This window comes from Ambystoma mexicanum, chromosome 1q (genome assembly GCF_040938575.1).
Source record: "Ambystoma mexicanum isolate Mex_15411 chromosome 1q, UKY_AmexF1_1, whole genome shotgun sequence".
Lineage (NCBI taxonomy): Eukaryota > Metazoa > Chordata > Amphibia > Caudata > Ambystomatidae > Ambystoma > Ambystoma mexicanum.
The window spans coordinates 708,057,069-708,072,893 of NC_090922.1; the positions used below are offsets into that span (position 1 = coordinate 708,057,069).

Consider the following 15,825-nt stretch of genomic DNA (forward strand, 5'->3'; position numbering starts at 1 on the left):
CATCATTTACTATTCTACATCAGTCTATACAGATTTTTCTGCTTAGCTTTAAGGGTGGGGCTGCCCCCTACTGCATTCAGTTGTTGGCATCTTATCTTCATTTTAGCTCCTCCATTAAAATGGGACTTCAGGATGAACATGCACGCCCTTAGCACTTAAGGGGTTTTAGAGCTAAAAAAAAAGGTTTGAAAGTGGGAGCTGCAATGCCGTGGTGTGCAGATGAAAAGGATCAGCTTTACACCACTGAGGGACCTGCCTTCTACATCAGAGGTCAAGTGACAGCACAGAGTAACAGAACCCTTACTTTGCTCTTTTCCCTCTGGCATATTTGGAACGTGTTTCCAATACACTGGAACTGTTTCTGAACACAAGAGGAAGCACCCCACAGAGAATAAATATTGAATGTGTATCATTAAATGGATGGAAAGTTAGGATTGGGAGATGGACATACCAGTAGATAATGCATAGTCAATGATGGCTGTATGAAGCACATTGAAATCTAGTCATCCTTCTATCCCTAGTGCACCAATTGGCACAGTAAAATGAACGAAGGGAGGAGGGGAAAGGGAATGCAGAAGGAAAAGGATTTGTTCCAAGACAATTTCCAAGACAATTTGCATGCCATACTTTGCTGAAGGGCTGTGACAAGGTGTATCCGCCCTAGTAGGTCTGCGCTGCTTTGCATTCACTCACCAAAGGCCGCGCTCAATAATCGCAGCAGAAACGGTGCCTACGTATTTGCATATATACAATGTGCTCGCCATTCCCACATAATTGATGGGCTAACGTAGAAGGCAAAAAGGACTCCTTACATCCATCCCTCTTCTCCCGATCTGCTCTCGAAAGATCTGTGGCGTGGCTTTGCTGCCTCGGTGTAGCACTGCTGCATACAGGAGGTGGCGCTGAGGTTCTAGCGTTCATGGCTCCAGCCTGGTCTCCAGGGCGTTGTTAGAGACGCTACAGCGGATTCCTTCCGGGTCTGCAGAACACAATGTGACCACTCAAGAAACCTGCCATCTGCAGTCCCAGCGAACTTGCATAACATCCAGTAGCTGGAAAAATACAGCACAAACCCATAACCTTTCTCTCCATCAAAGCCTGGATGTTCCTCTTCAAATGGGTAGTGTGCCACAGACAAGATCCCAGTCCCACTGCCCATGCGCAATACATTTTCTCTCTTTTAACCCTTGCCTTCTAGCCCTCTTCAGCAAGGTAAAATAGACCAAATGAATGCATACCCATCACACAAGTACAGCTCCAACAAACCCAGGATGCTGCACCGCTGAAAAGTCAGCCTGAGGACATGTGACCGCAACGCTCCACCCTCAGGTGCCTTCCATTCGTCAAATCTGTGGCCATGTTGGAGAGAGCTTACAATGTTTTGCCACTTTCCCCCATATCCGGTGATTAGCATGCCCTCACAGGAAGCTCTGTGCTTTTCTCTTCTCTGTACCCCACACTTCTTGGATCACACCACGGATGGATGGCTTTCTGCGTCCTCACACCTTAGGAGTGCAACCTACTCCTTTCCTGGTTCCACTCCATTCTGAGCACCCATTTCCTTACTCAAGGTGCTGTAAACTTGTTTTTAACTATGCCACTGCTCCGCCCTCACATTTTAGTCACAACACCAAGAGGCCAATGAGGTGGTGAACACTGTGCTTTATAAAAGCGTGTTGATGATTTGTTATGATGCAAAAATGTTAATTTGCAGATATACATATGTAAGGAAAACAATATCCACCAAATACGCTTTCAGTAACGTGATTTTTGTGTGTATTTTCAAATCATTTTTCCTGCATACTATTTTGAGTATGTGTGTTCAAATGGATTTTTGAATCTTTTTCACCTTTTCCATATGTTTTCCTTTCAGAGTGTGATGAGCAGGAAGACATTTTTAGTGAAGCCAGCATGGTGGAAGAGTTAAACGCCCAATTAAAGTTGTGGGGGGCGGCGATCACCAGCACTCCACAATCGACTCCTACGAAATTCAAGCCAAGGATGGAGAAGGAACCGCTCGAGGGTGGGAAGATGGAAGACGCCACAGTTCTCCTGCAGCATGTCAAAGATCTCAAGAAACAGCTGGAAAGATCTGAGAGAGTGATCTGGAGCCTGAAGCGCAACCAGCGCTCCCTTTCCACCTCCAGCGACTGTGTGGGCAGCATGGAGACCCTCCATGGTGCCACGCAGAGCATCCCGTGTGAAGGCTCACCATCTCTTAGTGTGACTGATGAGGATGAAGGTTGGCAGTCAGAAGGACTTAGAACCATTTGCCACGCTGGTGTCCAATCCAACAAAGATTTACACCAGCTTACTGAGAGGGTATCCTCGCTGGAGGCGAAACTTAAAACATCTAGACAAGGCCTGGATCCGCCAGACAAACTAAAATCAGTAACCTGGCCTGGGTAAGTCCTCCATGCCATGCAATGCTCCCTTTGTTGAGCAAGGGGAGAAATGTTCCATATACCTTAACCCCACATGCAAGATAGTCCTAGCTTTAGATTGTGAAGCGCAATGAGTTGGTTGCTTGTGTGAGTGATTTTTAATGAAAAAACAGAATTCTATGTGTCATTTGTTTTCCACTCTTAACTTTAATATTTTATGACAGTATTCACTTTTCAGATTAATGTTAAAAAACGAAATAGGCTCCATTAAACTTGACTCACTATGTGTATGTTCAGATTTTCTTAGTGTTGTGAAACCATCTCCTGCTGTGTTGCTTATGTATGGTTATATATATTCACCACTTGGCTCCCACCATTTAGCCTTTATGCTTCTGTGGGCATTCTCTCTGCCATGACCTGCAGGCAGAGCTGGAAATTTCATAACCTGAGAGAGAAAATCAGCAGGCAATTCCCAATATTTTCAGGATCTCTTTGCAACTTTAAAAATCTGTGTAGAATGTTTGTAATGTCTGCTTATTCGTCTGTCTCCCTTTGCTGCGAAAAACCAGTGCCACAGATTTCAGACCGTCTCTGCATATGGATATATGTGTGCTGTTGAAGCAGTTCTCCTTTGTAGATATCCTACAGAGCTGGGTGCTCTCCAAACGAATACTGGTGAAGTTCACTTTTCAAAAGTGTTCTGAACTCCAGGGCTTTCAGTAACTAGTTGCACAACCCTTGTGGCACTGCTGTGATGCGGCTTCCTGCTGTTGCCTTCCTAGGACGGGACGTTTCCACATTGTGTTTTGCTAGGTTTGATTTTAGTAGGTTATCAGGCACGTCCACACAGAATGTGGCAGGTAGATGGGCTAAGCCTTATTTGGGTGCCATGAAGCATGCATTGCTCTCAGGCCCTGTGCTCCTGAATGTATCTGCAGATCTAGCTTTGCAGATGATCAGCTGTGTCATGACAGGCTGACATCCCATGCAGATCTGGTTTCTTTATATCATGACAGGCTGACATCCCATGCAGATCTGGTTTCTTTATATCATGACAGGCTGACATCCCATGCAGATCTGGTTTCTTGATATCATGACAGACTGACATCCCATGCAGATCTGGTTTCTTTATATCATGACAGGCTGACATCCCATGCAGATCTGGTTTCTTGATATCATGACAGACTGACATCCCATGCAGATGTGGTTTCTTTATATCATGACAGACTGACATACCATGCAGATCTGGTTTCTTTATATCATGACAGGCTGACATCCCATGCAGATCTGTTTTCTTGATATGCAGAGAGACTGGAGGCTGGGCTTCAAGAGGCCCAACATCTTTTCAGTAACTAGTTGTACAACCCTTGTGGCACTGCTGTGATGTGGCTTCCTGCTGTTGCCTTCCTAGGACTGGACGTTTCCACATTGTGTTTTGCTAGGTTTGATTTTAGTAGGTGATCAGGCACGTCCACACAGAATGTGGCAGGTAGATGGGCTAAGCCTTATTTGGGTGCCATGAAGCATGCATTGCTCTCAGGCCATGTGCTCCTGAATGTATCTGCAGATTTAGCTTTGCAGATGATCAGCTGTGTCATGACAGGCTGACATCCCATGCAGATCTGGTTTCTTTATATCATGACAGGCTGACATCCATGCAGATCTGGTTTCTTTATATCATGACAGGCTGACATCCCATGCAGATCTAGTTTCTTGATATCATGAAAGGCTGACATCCCATGCTGATCTGGTTTCTTTATATCATGACAGACTGACATACCATGCAGATCTGGTTTCTTTATATCATGACAGGCTGACATCCCATGCAGATCTGGTTTCTTTATATCATGACAGGCTGACATCCCATGCAGATCTAGTTTCTTTATATCATGACAAGCTGACATCCCATGCAGATCTGGTTTATCATGGCAGACTGACATACCATGCAGATCTAGTTTCTTTATATCATGACAGCCTGACATCCCATGCAGATCTAGTTTCTTTATATCATGACAGGCTGACATCCCATGCAGATCTGGTTTCTTGATATGCAGAGAGACTGGAGGCTGGGCTTCAAGAGGCCCAACATCTTTTCAGTGACATTGCCAGTCATTAGATAAGATATTGCTACTTTGGTCCTGTGCTGGCATTCCGTATGGGAGTCTGAATATAGGACCAGGTTCCATACACAATGTATGTTGGTGTATTCTTTTTATTAGTATAACTCAGCAGGGTGGACCCAATCAAGAATCGTGGAACCCCATTCAACTTTCCACTACTCCCTAGTAGACCACTTTAATGCACCTAGAATGCTGCCGGCAAAGAGATCTGGTGCCAGCAGCATTCTCATTACTCCACTTTTACAGGGAATGACCATGGACAGTCGGGGTGAGGGGATAGCGGGTGCACACTCTGTAAGAAAAGGATCCAGTCCCGGCGTGGGCTGATGAGCGGTTGCATTCTAAGTGCAGGAAAAAGACCTGAAGCCATACAATGCACATTGATGCACTACTCACACTGCACGTGACCGCCCACTAGTGCCCGACTCCACTGCACACACGAACACCATACAGACGCTATACCCCTCTCACCAGCGTGTTGCACAGAACCCTTCCAGCAACGCTCAACCCATCCTCGCTCTCAGAGGAGACCTCATCGGGTGCAAATTGAGCAGGATGCCTGCGCCAGGGGGACCCTTGAATGTACAGGCATCCCATTTGCCCTCACCAAAGCCTATCTCGAAAGATGCCAGATCACGGAAAACAGGATCTTCTGATCTGCACCCATCAAACATTTAGGCTTCACATCTCGCCCCTCCATCCTCTCTCAATAAGTCCCTCTCCCCCTCTCTTACGTGATCTAGGGTCAAGAGGCTCGCAAACCTGCAGAGAGACACTCCATTGCAGAGCAGCTGGGGTAAGGCATAGTTCCTGAAGGCGTGGCCCTCATGGCACATGTCATTTGTACCATTGGTAATAGTTTTGGCCATGTTTAGCAGGTCCCACATGGTTTCATAAGGTCTATGTGCTTTGATGTATTTTATGCCAATTGTCTCCTGTGCAGCAACCACCTAATAATCGAAGTTGCTGCTGGTCAAATGCAAACGGGAAACAACACAAGAGAAAAAATGCAATAGCGATACAAACTTGCAATGCTAAACTTGACATGTGGTTGCCTGCATCTCACCAGTATGGCCCTCGGTTTCTGTGCATAGGTTTACACTGGCCTGCATGGAAAGCACTGTGACCTGGTCCTCTGCCTGGATCGAGTTTGCCTGTAGGAGCAGACCCAGAAGCCACTATTTTGCGCGAGAACACTGGCCATTCCATCAGCAGTTGGTATGAAAAGGAAACCGATACTCTGTTTCTGAATACTTCTTCAGAAAAATACTATGGCGCTCATCTTTGAGGCCCGCGGTATTTAGCGGCAGCTTACTGTTATGTTTGTACTTTTGCGTGCACAGGTCCGTCCCCGCTGGCAAATATTCATCATTTGTAAGGTGAAGTGCAAAACGGAGAGCAAAAGGGCGGCGTACACGCTTTTACAATGCACTCCTCAGTGCAGAAGGGCAATGTACAAGCGAGTACGCCGCCTTTTTGCTCTCCCCTTTTGCACTTCACTGTACAAATGATGCTGCCTGCCCATGTACACATGGCAGGTGGCGTTTACAATGGAGTCTTATGGAGTCCGCCTGCTTTTTTGCTGGTGGGAAAAGCAGGCGGACTCCATAGGAATCCTTACGAAAACCCATGCCGGCGCAAATGCTGGAGTATTTGTTTTGCAAGAGGAAGAGAGCGGCAGAAACTTCTGCCTTAAAAATGAATGAAAATATGGTGCACCGTAAATGAAATGTGTCAAAGCCTTAAACAGGAACAAAATGAGCTTTTCTGTCCTCAACCAAGAGTAGACCTTCAAGCCACCTGTAAGCACATCACCAAAGAAGCTCCATTGTGACTGAAGGGAATTGCCGCTTTCAAAGAGCTGCATCCGAGATGATTGTAGCCAATGAACTATGAAAGGATGCCGCTACGGGAGATGCATAATTGGGGATTGGGGTCTTGGCGAGAATAACTGGCAGTGAAGTGTGAGAAATTAACATTCCAAGTCAGGACTTAGCAAGTGAAGTCAGGAAGGGCTCCCCATAGATGGCCAAAGAGCACGTAATATGACGTTCTGATCCGGTGATCTGGCTGCCTAGGGCTTTAATGCCTTCCGGGGCCAAGGTTCAGCCTTAGGACGCACCAGCACCTGGCCCAAGGGCCTCCTAAAAGCGTGATTCCTAACACTAGACCCGTTTTTCAAGGTCCTCTCGGTCATTCCTGCTGTCTTGCAGACCTTCCAGCACACAGCACCTTAAATGTCCGGCTTTGGCCACGTGGGACACTGTGTGTGCATGTTTGATGCTTTTCTAATGTTTCATGATGATGAAACAGGTGATACTTGTTCATAATAACCTTTGTGCGACCGTGCTATTTAGGACCATTTCACCTGTGTGACACTGTAGCCGATTTGTATAGTTTGCAATATTACAATCACACTTTGTTGTGACTCGGAGGTTGTGTGTGTCTGCCATTCCTATACCATTTGCATCCCTTTGGCCTCTTGAATCCAGGTTGGGAGCATTTATTCATTTATTTATTTATTTTAATTCTTAACAACACGCCAGATCGCCCACAGGCCTTTGCTGTGTTGCTGTCCACAATTGCCATAACCAATCCAATTCAAAGGTGCAAGTTTGACCTAGAAAGCTGTTGGAGCAAGAGTGTCATGATATCTTGCTGGGAATTTGCAAACTGATGGCCCTCTCGGGCTGTGAAGCAGAGAAAGTGGTGTGCTGGAAAACCTTGGCTACTTCAAATCTTCTTTTCTCCATCTTCCTTCTGGGAGACCGTCCTGGCTTGCGTTTATTCAAGAAAGCGAGAAATGGCTAGCGGAAGAATTTCATTTCTCAGGATTCGATTGTCGGTATCACTGTAGTTGTTTTACTGGAACACATTATTTATTTATTTACTATGCATTGTATTTTCTCGGAATTGTTGTACGACATTCTAGTGCAGGGCAGTTCAAACTGCCCATTAGTACATGGATGTGCAAGTCTAACTTTCAGCGCCCTTAAAGTATTGCTTGTATGTGTATTTCTGGGCGCGATTTCTACAGTGCCCACGCAACTGGAAAAGAGGTGACAAGTAGGGTCCTGGGGGTGGTAGTTGGGAGCTTCAGCACCTACAAGGAAAATCTCAAAATGGCCTTGAGAATGTACACTGAAAAACATCCAACTTTAATTAAGCAAAGCAAACTGCAACTTTTGACTGCACTTATTTGAATAATTCTCAACATTTAACTTCCCCCAACACACAAAAGCACAATTTCCAACTTTCATTGGTCTCACAAGGCACAACTTGGATGTCCCTTTGGCATCTGAAGGTCCTTCAAAACCATGCATAACTGAATTGAACACAAAAAACACAATTTCCAACTTTTGATCAGAACATGAAATTCAAAACACCAACTTTCCTACACTCTTTTACTGTGTGTATTTGCACCAGATCATTAGATTCCAGGTGATCATCCTTCCCACAAGCTTTCTATTGTTTGTACTAATGTTATTCTTTCCTTCCTTTTCAGGAAATATGACTCCCTGATCCAGGCCCAGGCCCGGGAGCTATCTCTGTTGCGCCTAAAGCTGCGTGAAGGCAAAGGTGTGTGCCACATCCTCGCCCAGCAGCTGGACGACACCGTGAAGTCCTTCGAGGAGCTTCTCCGGGTGAATGATATCGACTATTACATGGGCCAGAGCTTCCGGGAGCAGCTATCCCAGGGAAGCCAGCTGGCGGAGCGGCTGGACAGCCAACTGAACAGCAGTAAGTAGGGTCCATGGCACACCTGATTCCACTCCCCCCCTCCCCCGGCCCCCAGGAAGTCTTATTTAAGAAGGTGCTCTAAATATTATATCTGCCACACCATACCACTGCATTTCTTAGACTTGTTTAGGAATGTTTACAGTGATTGGAGTCCCTCCGAAGACCAAAAATTGGGAGAACGAGTTCCAGGATGGGTGCACTGTTCCATACAAGGAGTGCTTTGGTGCGCAAATCCCCAAAAATGCTCGGTCCAGATGACCAATTAGAGACTAGTATAACATTGCATTGCTATAAAAAGGTGTGCATTTTTGTGTGATTGAGGGGGAACTGTTTTAATGCTTATTTTCCACTTTTGGGGATACCACTTCAGTGGAAAATCAAAGGTGGCCATATTATATGCCCCGCAAATTACAGAGGGGACTCCTTATGCTAAATTCTGTCTCTTTTCTGTGGAATTATATTTTTTTAGCACAGAGGTGTATTTAAGATACGAGCAGTCCAGATGCATATACCTTAAGTACAACACTACGCAAAAAACTATTGTACATCCCGCCCTCCATCGCGAAATGCATTTACATGCATCGCTAATGATCTCCCTAGGTTTTTTCAATTGCACACAAAAAAGGGCAGAAAATTGTGCAGGTTCCAGCACCTCCGCCTTCATAAAAATTCAGCTCTGGTGGAGATGTGGGTGGATTTGGTGCACCGAGTGGATGGAGGAGGTCGAAGCAGACTTTACATTACGAACCGTGCAGAGGCACTCTGCCTGCATCCACATGAGGGTGCAGCACTATGCCTGCTTCCACATGAGGGTGCAGCGCTCTGCCTGCTTCCACATGAGGGTGCAGCGCTCTGCCTGCTTCCACATGAGGGTGCAGCGCTCTGCCTGCTTCCACGTGAGGGTGCAGCACTCTGCCTGCTTCCACATGAGGGTGCAGCACTATGCCTGCTTCCACATGAGGGTGCAGCGCTCTGCCTGCTTCCACATGAGGGTGCAGCACTATGCCTGCTTCCACATGAGGGTGCAGCGCTCTGCCTGCTTCCACATGAGGGTGCAGCACGCTGTTTGCATCCACATGAGGGTCAAAGAGTATTGCTGTGGACAAAGGCTCAGGCAAATGACTACATGCCACCCGGCCATTGAGGGCATACCTCAAAGGTGCAATCAAAAGTAGGGGCTGGAACTGGGGGCTATTTAAAAACAACTATAATGAAGAGTCTGGAGCATAACTGCAAATGTATGATTCATTATTTTAAGACGTTAATGAGGCATATGTGTAGATGATTTTCGAGAAATGCATTATTCAAAACTTTATGGAAGGTAAACACCCCTGTACTTGCAGAACCCTAATTATAGTTAAGCAGAGATGCAGTGATGCTTCAAAATGCCTAGTGACATGTTTCTTTCTGGTATTCACACTGCCTAAAAAAGTAGGCAAAGTTAATTCCCAAAATGCTCTTCAGTAAGCAAAGACAAGTGTGTCTAGTTTCCACAGTGCTCCTGGAAGTAGTGTTCTTCATTGCCCTGAAAAGCAGATGTGTCCAGCTGTCAGGATGACGACTCTGCTGCTGATACAAGTTTGCACAGTGCTCATTGAGCAAGTATTGCTAATTTCCAGATGATCCATGAAAGCAGTTATTGCCACTGTTCACAGTCCTTAGAAGGCAGATATTGCCATTTAGAAAAAAGTCCTTATAAAGCAAACATTAAAAGATTCCAAAATGCAATTCTGAGCAAGTACTGCCAGTTTCCAGTGGGCACCAGGGGGCAGCTTCTTCCGGATAGCAGAAACCCCAATAAGCCGATGTTTACATTTTCCTCAGTAAGCGTATATTAGCAGTTCCATTAAGGTCGTTTAGAATATTTCAAGGTTCTAAAAAGCTCAAAGCTAACGGCTCACCCTACTATATTAGTAGGGCTTTAGCTAGTTTTAACTAGTTTTTATTTAGCACTACAAACCCGCAGGTTTCTGAGCGATGCAAAGGATGAAAGGCTGAGTTGGCCTTGCTGGGATTCGAACCTGTGTTGACAGGCTATGCATGGATGCCAGAATGAGAACTCAACTCGCTGTGCTGTAGAATGAGAACTCAACTCGCTGTGCTGTCTGACTGCCTTTCCATCAGGCATATCATATTGCTTCCAAAGTCCTTCCCAGAGAGGTTGGGATTTGCCCACCTGGACCTGCTTCTTAGGATAAAATCACGAACATGCAGGGATCAACCAAAGTTAGCACTTATGCGCTTTGAGGTCATTTGCATGCCATTTTAAAGGTCCACGAGTCAGAGTGGACAAGGAAAGAGTAAAAACAAGGCACACTCGCCTATACGGTTTACCATGTTCCACTCTGTCTCGTGGAAATGTAAACGCTGCCTGCAAATACTGCAGGCAGCGTTTACGTATTCCTATGGAATCCACCTGGTTTTGACCAGGTGCAAAACCGAGGCACATTCCGAAGAAATCCAGTAGGCTTATGCTTGCATGATACTCTTATGCAGCCATAAAATAAAGTCCTCCCAGGAGACGGAGGCGGTGAGGACAGCAGAGATCCTTTCTGCGCTCTGTGCCCCTGCCCCACCTTATGCCAGCAAGGGAATGGGGCAGAGCGGCAAATGGCGGTATAGATGCATTATGCCTCACATTTATGGCTTCATTTCCCTCTCCAGCCCGTTTCAAATGAAGGCTAATGTGGCAAACACAAAATACGTTGCACATTTCTGAAGGGTGCAATGTGCCCCATTACCCCGGTTTACCTCATGCTCGGTAATTTGTGCATACCACTTGAGCTTAGACAGCCACACAATCTATTGTCAATGTAACATGTTCTCATCCGTTTTGGGTCTTGAACAGTAGTGCCCAGCAGCTGTTGGTGGGAGGTGGTACTGGAGTGTTGTCTTCAATTATTGTTGATGTGATAGCCACAGTAGGGTGGGTGCCATCTGCTGCCCTGTAAATCTTCACAAATGTTTCAACTCTTCCTGAACCATGCTTTTGTGTTCTTTTTTTAGAAGACCGCTTCGACACCGATGATAAATCGGGGCATGAACTATTGTCTCTAAGGTAACTGCCAACGGCATCTCCACGATATTGTTTACCACCTCCTGCTTCTTTTTCACTGTCAACTTTTCCTTCCATGAGTTATTTGAAGTTCATAGATCAGTTGGCAAATCTCTTTGGGCAACAGACAGTGCGCGACTTATTCCATCCCATGAAAGTGCATTATTGTGTAGCAGTGTGCTCTGGTAACGGCGGCACAGTGGGCGGTTCATTATCACGGCAGGGTTCCTCATAAGTAAGTGATATGTTGGGGACAAGCAATTATCCCAACCAATGGTGCCCCACCGCAATCTCTACAGCGCTATTAATAGCCAGCACCCTTTCTGGACCACCGTACTCCGAGAATGCCGGTAGCGGCATGGACCTCCGGCAGCCCTGACCTGCCGGGAAATCAGGCCCTTACCGGCATGTCTCGCACTGAAGCACCGTTAGCAATGGTGCCAGTGCTTCTGTGTCCCCATTCCCATGGAATCCCATGGGACTCCATGGGAATGGGGATTTGCCGTTAAGCCGCTACTTGTGATATCTTGGTGGCACCGGGATATCAGGCGGCGGAATCAATGTTACAGGGTTGGTGGTAACCCACCGGTAACACCGGCGTGTTACCGCCAACCTCCTAATGAGGGCCATTGTCACCACATGAGGCAATAACGAGGCGCTAAAACTGATAGGAGTAGGTGGGTCCCTGTCTGGTGCACACAGCTTCCACTGCCCACTGCCTGGCTAGATATAGCTGTGTGCTCTGGAGATATTGGCACCTTGAGGGGGATACAGTGGAAAGTGAAGGGAGAATACATGCACGCAAAGGTGCGTGGGTCTGTTCCCCCTCTCCTGCCTGTACTTTTTCCTCGCACGCTTCTGCTGCTGCTCTGCTATTACACCCCCGGGCTCCATCTCCCTTTGGTACAGACGGCTCTCACTGCCGTAGGGAGGGGAAGCATTGCAAAGTGTGACCGCTAAATAAAAAAACTGATCCTGGCCCATGAATTAAATTTATCTGGTCAGCGAGACCTTACATGTACAGTGTTTATTTGGACAGGGATGGCTTGATCATTGTAGTGCAGTGCGATATAAGGGAAGGATCAAATATATTTAAGCCGTCGCTCGCATTCAGGAAAATCCAGGTGGGATGAAGGGTGGGTGCCGGTGGGTGAGGTGTGTGGGGGTCGAGGGGTGGGGTGGGCATTCTGTATTCAATGCAGCAGGTATAATGAATATTGAACATGAGAAGGTATACTAAAATGGTAACACAAGGACAGGACAAACATAGTGACAAGGTCATGCAAGATAAAGCAATGGTTTACAGGATGTCCATGCATATGGTTGGGGCTCCACACCAGCGTGTCATCTGATTCATAGCTTACATGTTAGTAAATCTATAGAATTTGAAATATAGAGAAAGAATCCACAAAACCATTTCTAGTTCATGTTCAATAATAACATATTCTAGGCAAATTATCGAAAATGACTAATCTTCTGATGAAACTAGGATGCCATTGTTGTGAGACACATTTCTTACTAGGAAAATCAAAACATATTACTGTGTCTTGAGTGTAGAACCTAAGGGAATCCAGGAATCTAATCCCATAAATTTAAGTTGATCGGTCGTGTTCTATCTAGGGAAACGTTTTTTTCCGCTTCTATATGTAGAGTTACATATAAATGCATGTTAACGAGGGACCTTTATTACAGGTTGCGTAAGGAGCTTCAACAAAAGGATAAGATCATAGAAGCCCTACAGTCAAAACTCCACGAGCACTCCTTAACGCCTTCCAGCAGCCGCGCTATCTCTGAGACGGACCCTTCGGAGAGGGCGTCTTTTGTTTCCGATGATCAGGTCTCCACCAATGATGACTTGGAGGCCTGCTCAGATGTTGATGCTGCCAGTGAGTACACCCAGTACCACGAATCGAGAACGAGGAACCAAGCCTGTGGCACCTCAGGTAAGAATGTGACCTCATTGTTCACTATTTTCTAAAAGGACGGGGCTGGACAGCTTCTCAAGGTCAGTGACCTATTGCGTGTGGAACTAGTTCTGCAAATGCACTTTGTTCTGGCCAGTCATCACTCCTGTCTATATGTTGTGGTAAGTCAGACTCAGTAGACGGACAGCTCATTGTGGTTTGCAAAGTGATTGTATTATTTTGTGTCAAAAGCCCTATCCTAACCTTTCACTTTTGAGCGAAAGAAAAGAGGTCAAAAGGGTGCATGCGTGCAACATAAAGTCTGTCGGTCACCTAGAAACCTAAGCTAACCTGATCCTGGTTCTTACCACTAAAAAGAAAAAACATCCGACATGAACACAAAAAGGTTTCCAAAAAGGTCTTCCACCCAAATGACAAGCTCTTGGCTGGTTTCTGACCCACACTGTACTCTCTCTGGACTATACAAAGGTGTCCCTTTTGATCACCAGCAAATGTCTGTGGTTTTCACCCTCTCTGCAATTCGGTAAGAAAGTTTAACTCTTGTCAGAGCTTCCCACCTGAAGAACAAAAGAATACGATATCTCTGTAGGCCTCCTGGCCCCTTAAACACTTAAAATCCGCTACTCCTCTCAATGTCTCTGCATACCTTCCAAGCCCTTTGGCTCCTATGCATCCTTGGGGCCTAGGAATTCAAACACCCTATTGGGATCAGTTGGTTGGCACCCCTTTGTGGACCCAACTGATTCTCACCCCACCCTGAGGCCTAGGGTTTTACACCCCTTCTTGGGGTATTTGCTCTTTCAGATCCTCCTGGGCTCTTCAGACTCTTAGCCCCTCTTGGGATTCCAGCCCCGCTGGGCCTATTCATTCTCTCAGCCCACTGGGGCTACCAGCCCTTCTCAAGATATGTAATTTCTCAGCCTCTCTTGGGCTCTTCAGTTTTCTAGCCCCTCTTGAGATCCTCACACTCACACCATCTTGGGGTATTGCCTGGCCTGTTCGGAATCCTCCCACCTTCCGGACATACCACGTACCTGGTTTGCTGCAATGTTGTCGTTCAGGGAAAGAGGTTTTGTTAATGGAGGTGTTGGCGTGCTTCCGGCTTCTCTTCGGTTCTTCATGTCATTGTGTAGGCTTCGATGTTTACGGCCAGTTCGCCAAGGGACTTCAACGTAGGATCCAGCAGGCACCATTAAATAGATACCCTCCATGTTGTTGCCTCTCTATGCTTAACAGTGGGCCTGAACTTTCCCAGCTCCCACGCTCCTTCCAGGTAGCAGCAATATGCGAGCTTGCTCACTCCTACGCACACCACGACCCCTGCCTGGATCCACCTCAAAGGGATATGGTATGGGCCCTCCTATACGTGATTGACCAGGCTTCTGACGCTCTCCCCTCCTCTGTCATAGTTACTCGCCCTTTTTGTTCCTCCCTGTGTAGAGTGTAAGCATTCCATTGGTCTTGGGCTTCAACAAATTTGGAGAAAGTACAAGGCCACCAGAAACCACCCCAGCCACTTTAGTATTAATATTGAGAATGTTGGCATTGTCTTGTGCAATTCCCACAAAACCCACAAAGACATTATCTGTCTGGCACAAGGGAGCATAACAAGTATCCCTGTTAAGGGATGGCCTGCCTTGTAAGGGGAAGGGGGATCACCCCCAGTGGGATCCCGCTTTCCCTGTCCCCTAGCGGATGTTGGGCTTAGAGTGCTCACCTCCCTTCTCCATAAGGGGGTGGCTCCCCTTTGGGGAGAGGAAACGAATTCCCTGGATTCTGCATGTTTAGCTTGTGTTACAAAGAAGCTATGGGTGCTGTGATTAATCTCTGTAAAAAGTGACAGGTGTTGGAAAATTCTGTGCTGTGTCAACCTGCAGAAAATCACCAAGCTTCTTGTATTCCCTCTAGTCCAATATTTCGACGTTCATTTTGCCTAGATTCGTTTAGTTAAAACTGTTTTTGAATATTGTACGTTTTTAAAATGTTTGGTTATAAATGTGTCCTTTCAGCCCAACTTTTTCTTTGTGCAGGGCAATGTACTGTTAAACCTTGTATAAAAAAATATTGGGTTATGGTAAGCACATGTTTTTATTCCTTTGTGTTAAATTGGTAGGAACACAAGAGAACAGAGGACTGGAGCATGGATATGTACATTTGAATACATTGATGATTTGGAAAGTGGTGATGATGACGAAAATGGTATAATACAAGTGTCTGCTATGTACTATTACGTTGTCACATCAAGTTTGGAAACATTGAGTGAGCAACATTGGCATATAAAAAATATTTTTTTTGCAAAAAATTGTCTTTCTTTTTGAATTCACTCTGCATTTATAAGGAAATTATTTCTGTAACAGAAATAATTTCTTTATGAAGTCAGAGTGACTTCAAAAAGAAACGATGGGCCTCATTACGGGTTTGGCGGCAACCGTGCCATTGCTACCAGCAAGTTGCCGCCGGACCCGTAATGATTTACCAGCGGCAGACTTCCTGGTAAGACTGGGGGATTACAACCCCGGCGGTCTGGGAAGTCAGGCGCCGGCAAATGGTAAGTGGCACCGTTAACAACGGTGCCAGTGCTTCCGTGAAAACTATGCGGG

At 46.1% G+C, this 15,825-nt stretch overlaps 1 protein-coding gene across 14 annotated transcripts in view; it reads left to right on the top strand.

Annotated features, from left to right (window-relative positions):
* The window catches only part of PDE4DIP (phosphodiesterase 4D interacting protein), a 1,465,918-nt gene that overhangs the window by 1,342,729 nt on the left and 107,364 nt on the right, over positions 1 to 15,825 (top strand). For all 14 annotated transcript variants that reach the window (XM_069641322.1, XM_069641325.1, XM_069641324.1 and 11 more), the window contains 4 exons: positions 1,874 to 2,405; positions 8,010 to 8,245; positions 11,252 to 11,303; positions 12,993 to 13,243. In XM_069641322.1, coding sequence (XP_069497423.1) covers positions 1,874 to 2,405; positions 8,010 to 8,245; positions 11,252 to 11,303; positions 12,993 to 13,243 — 1,071 coding nt within the window. The remainder of the gene's footprint in view (positions 1 to 1,873; positions 2,406 to 8,009; positions 8,246 to 11,251; positions 11,304 to 12,992; positions 13,244 to 15,825) is intronic.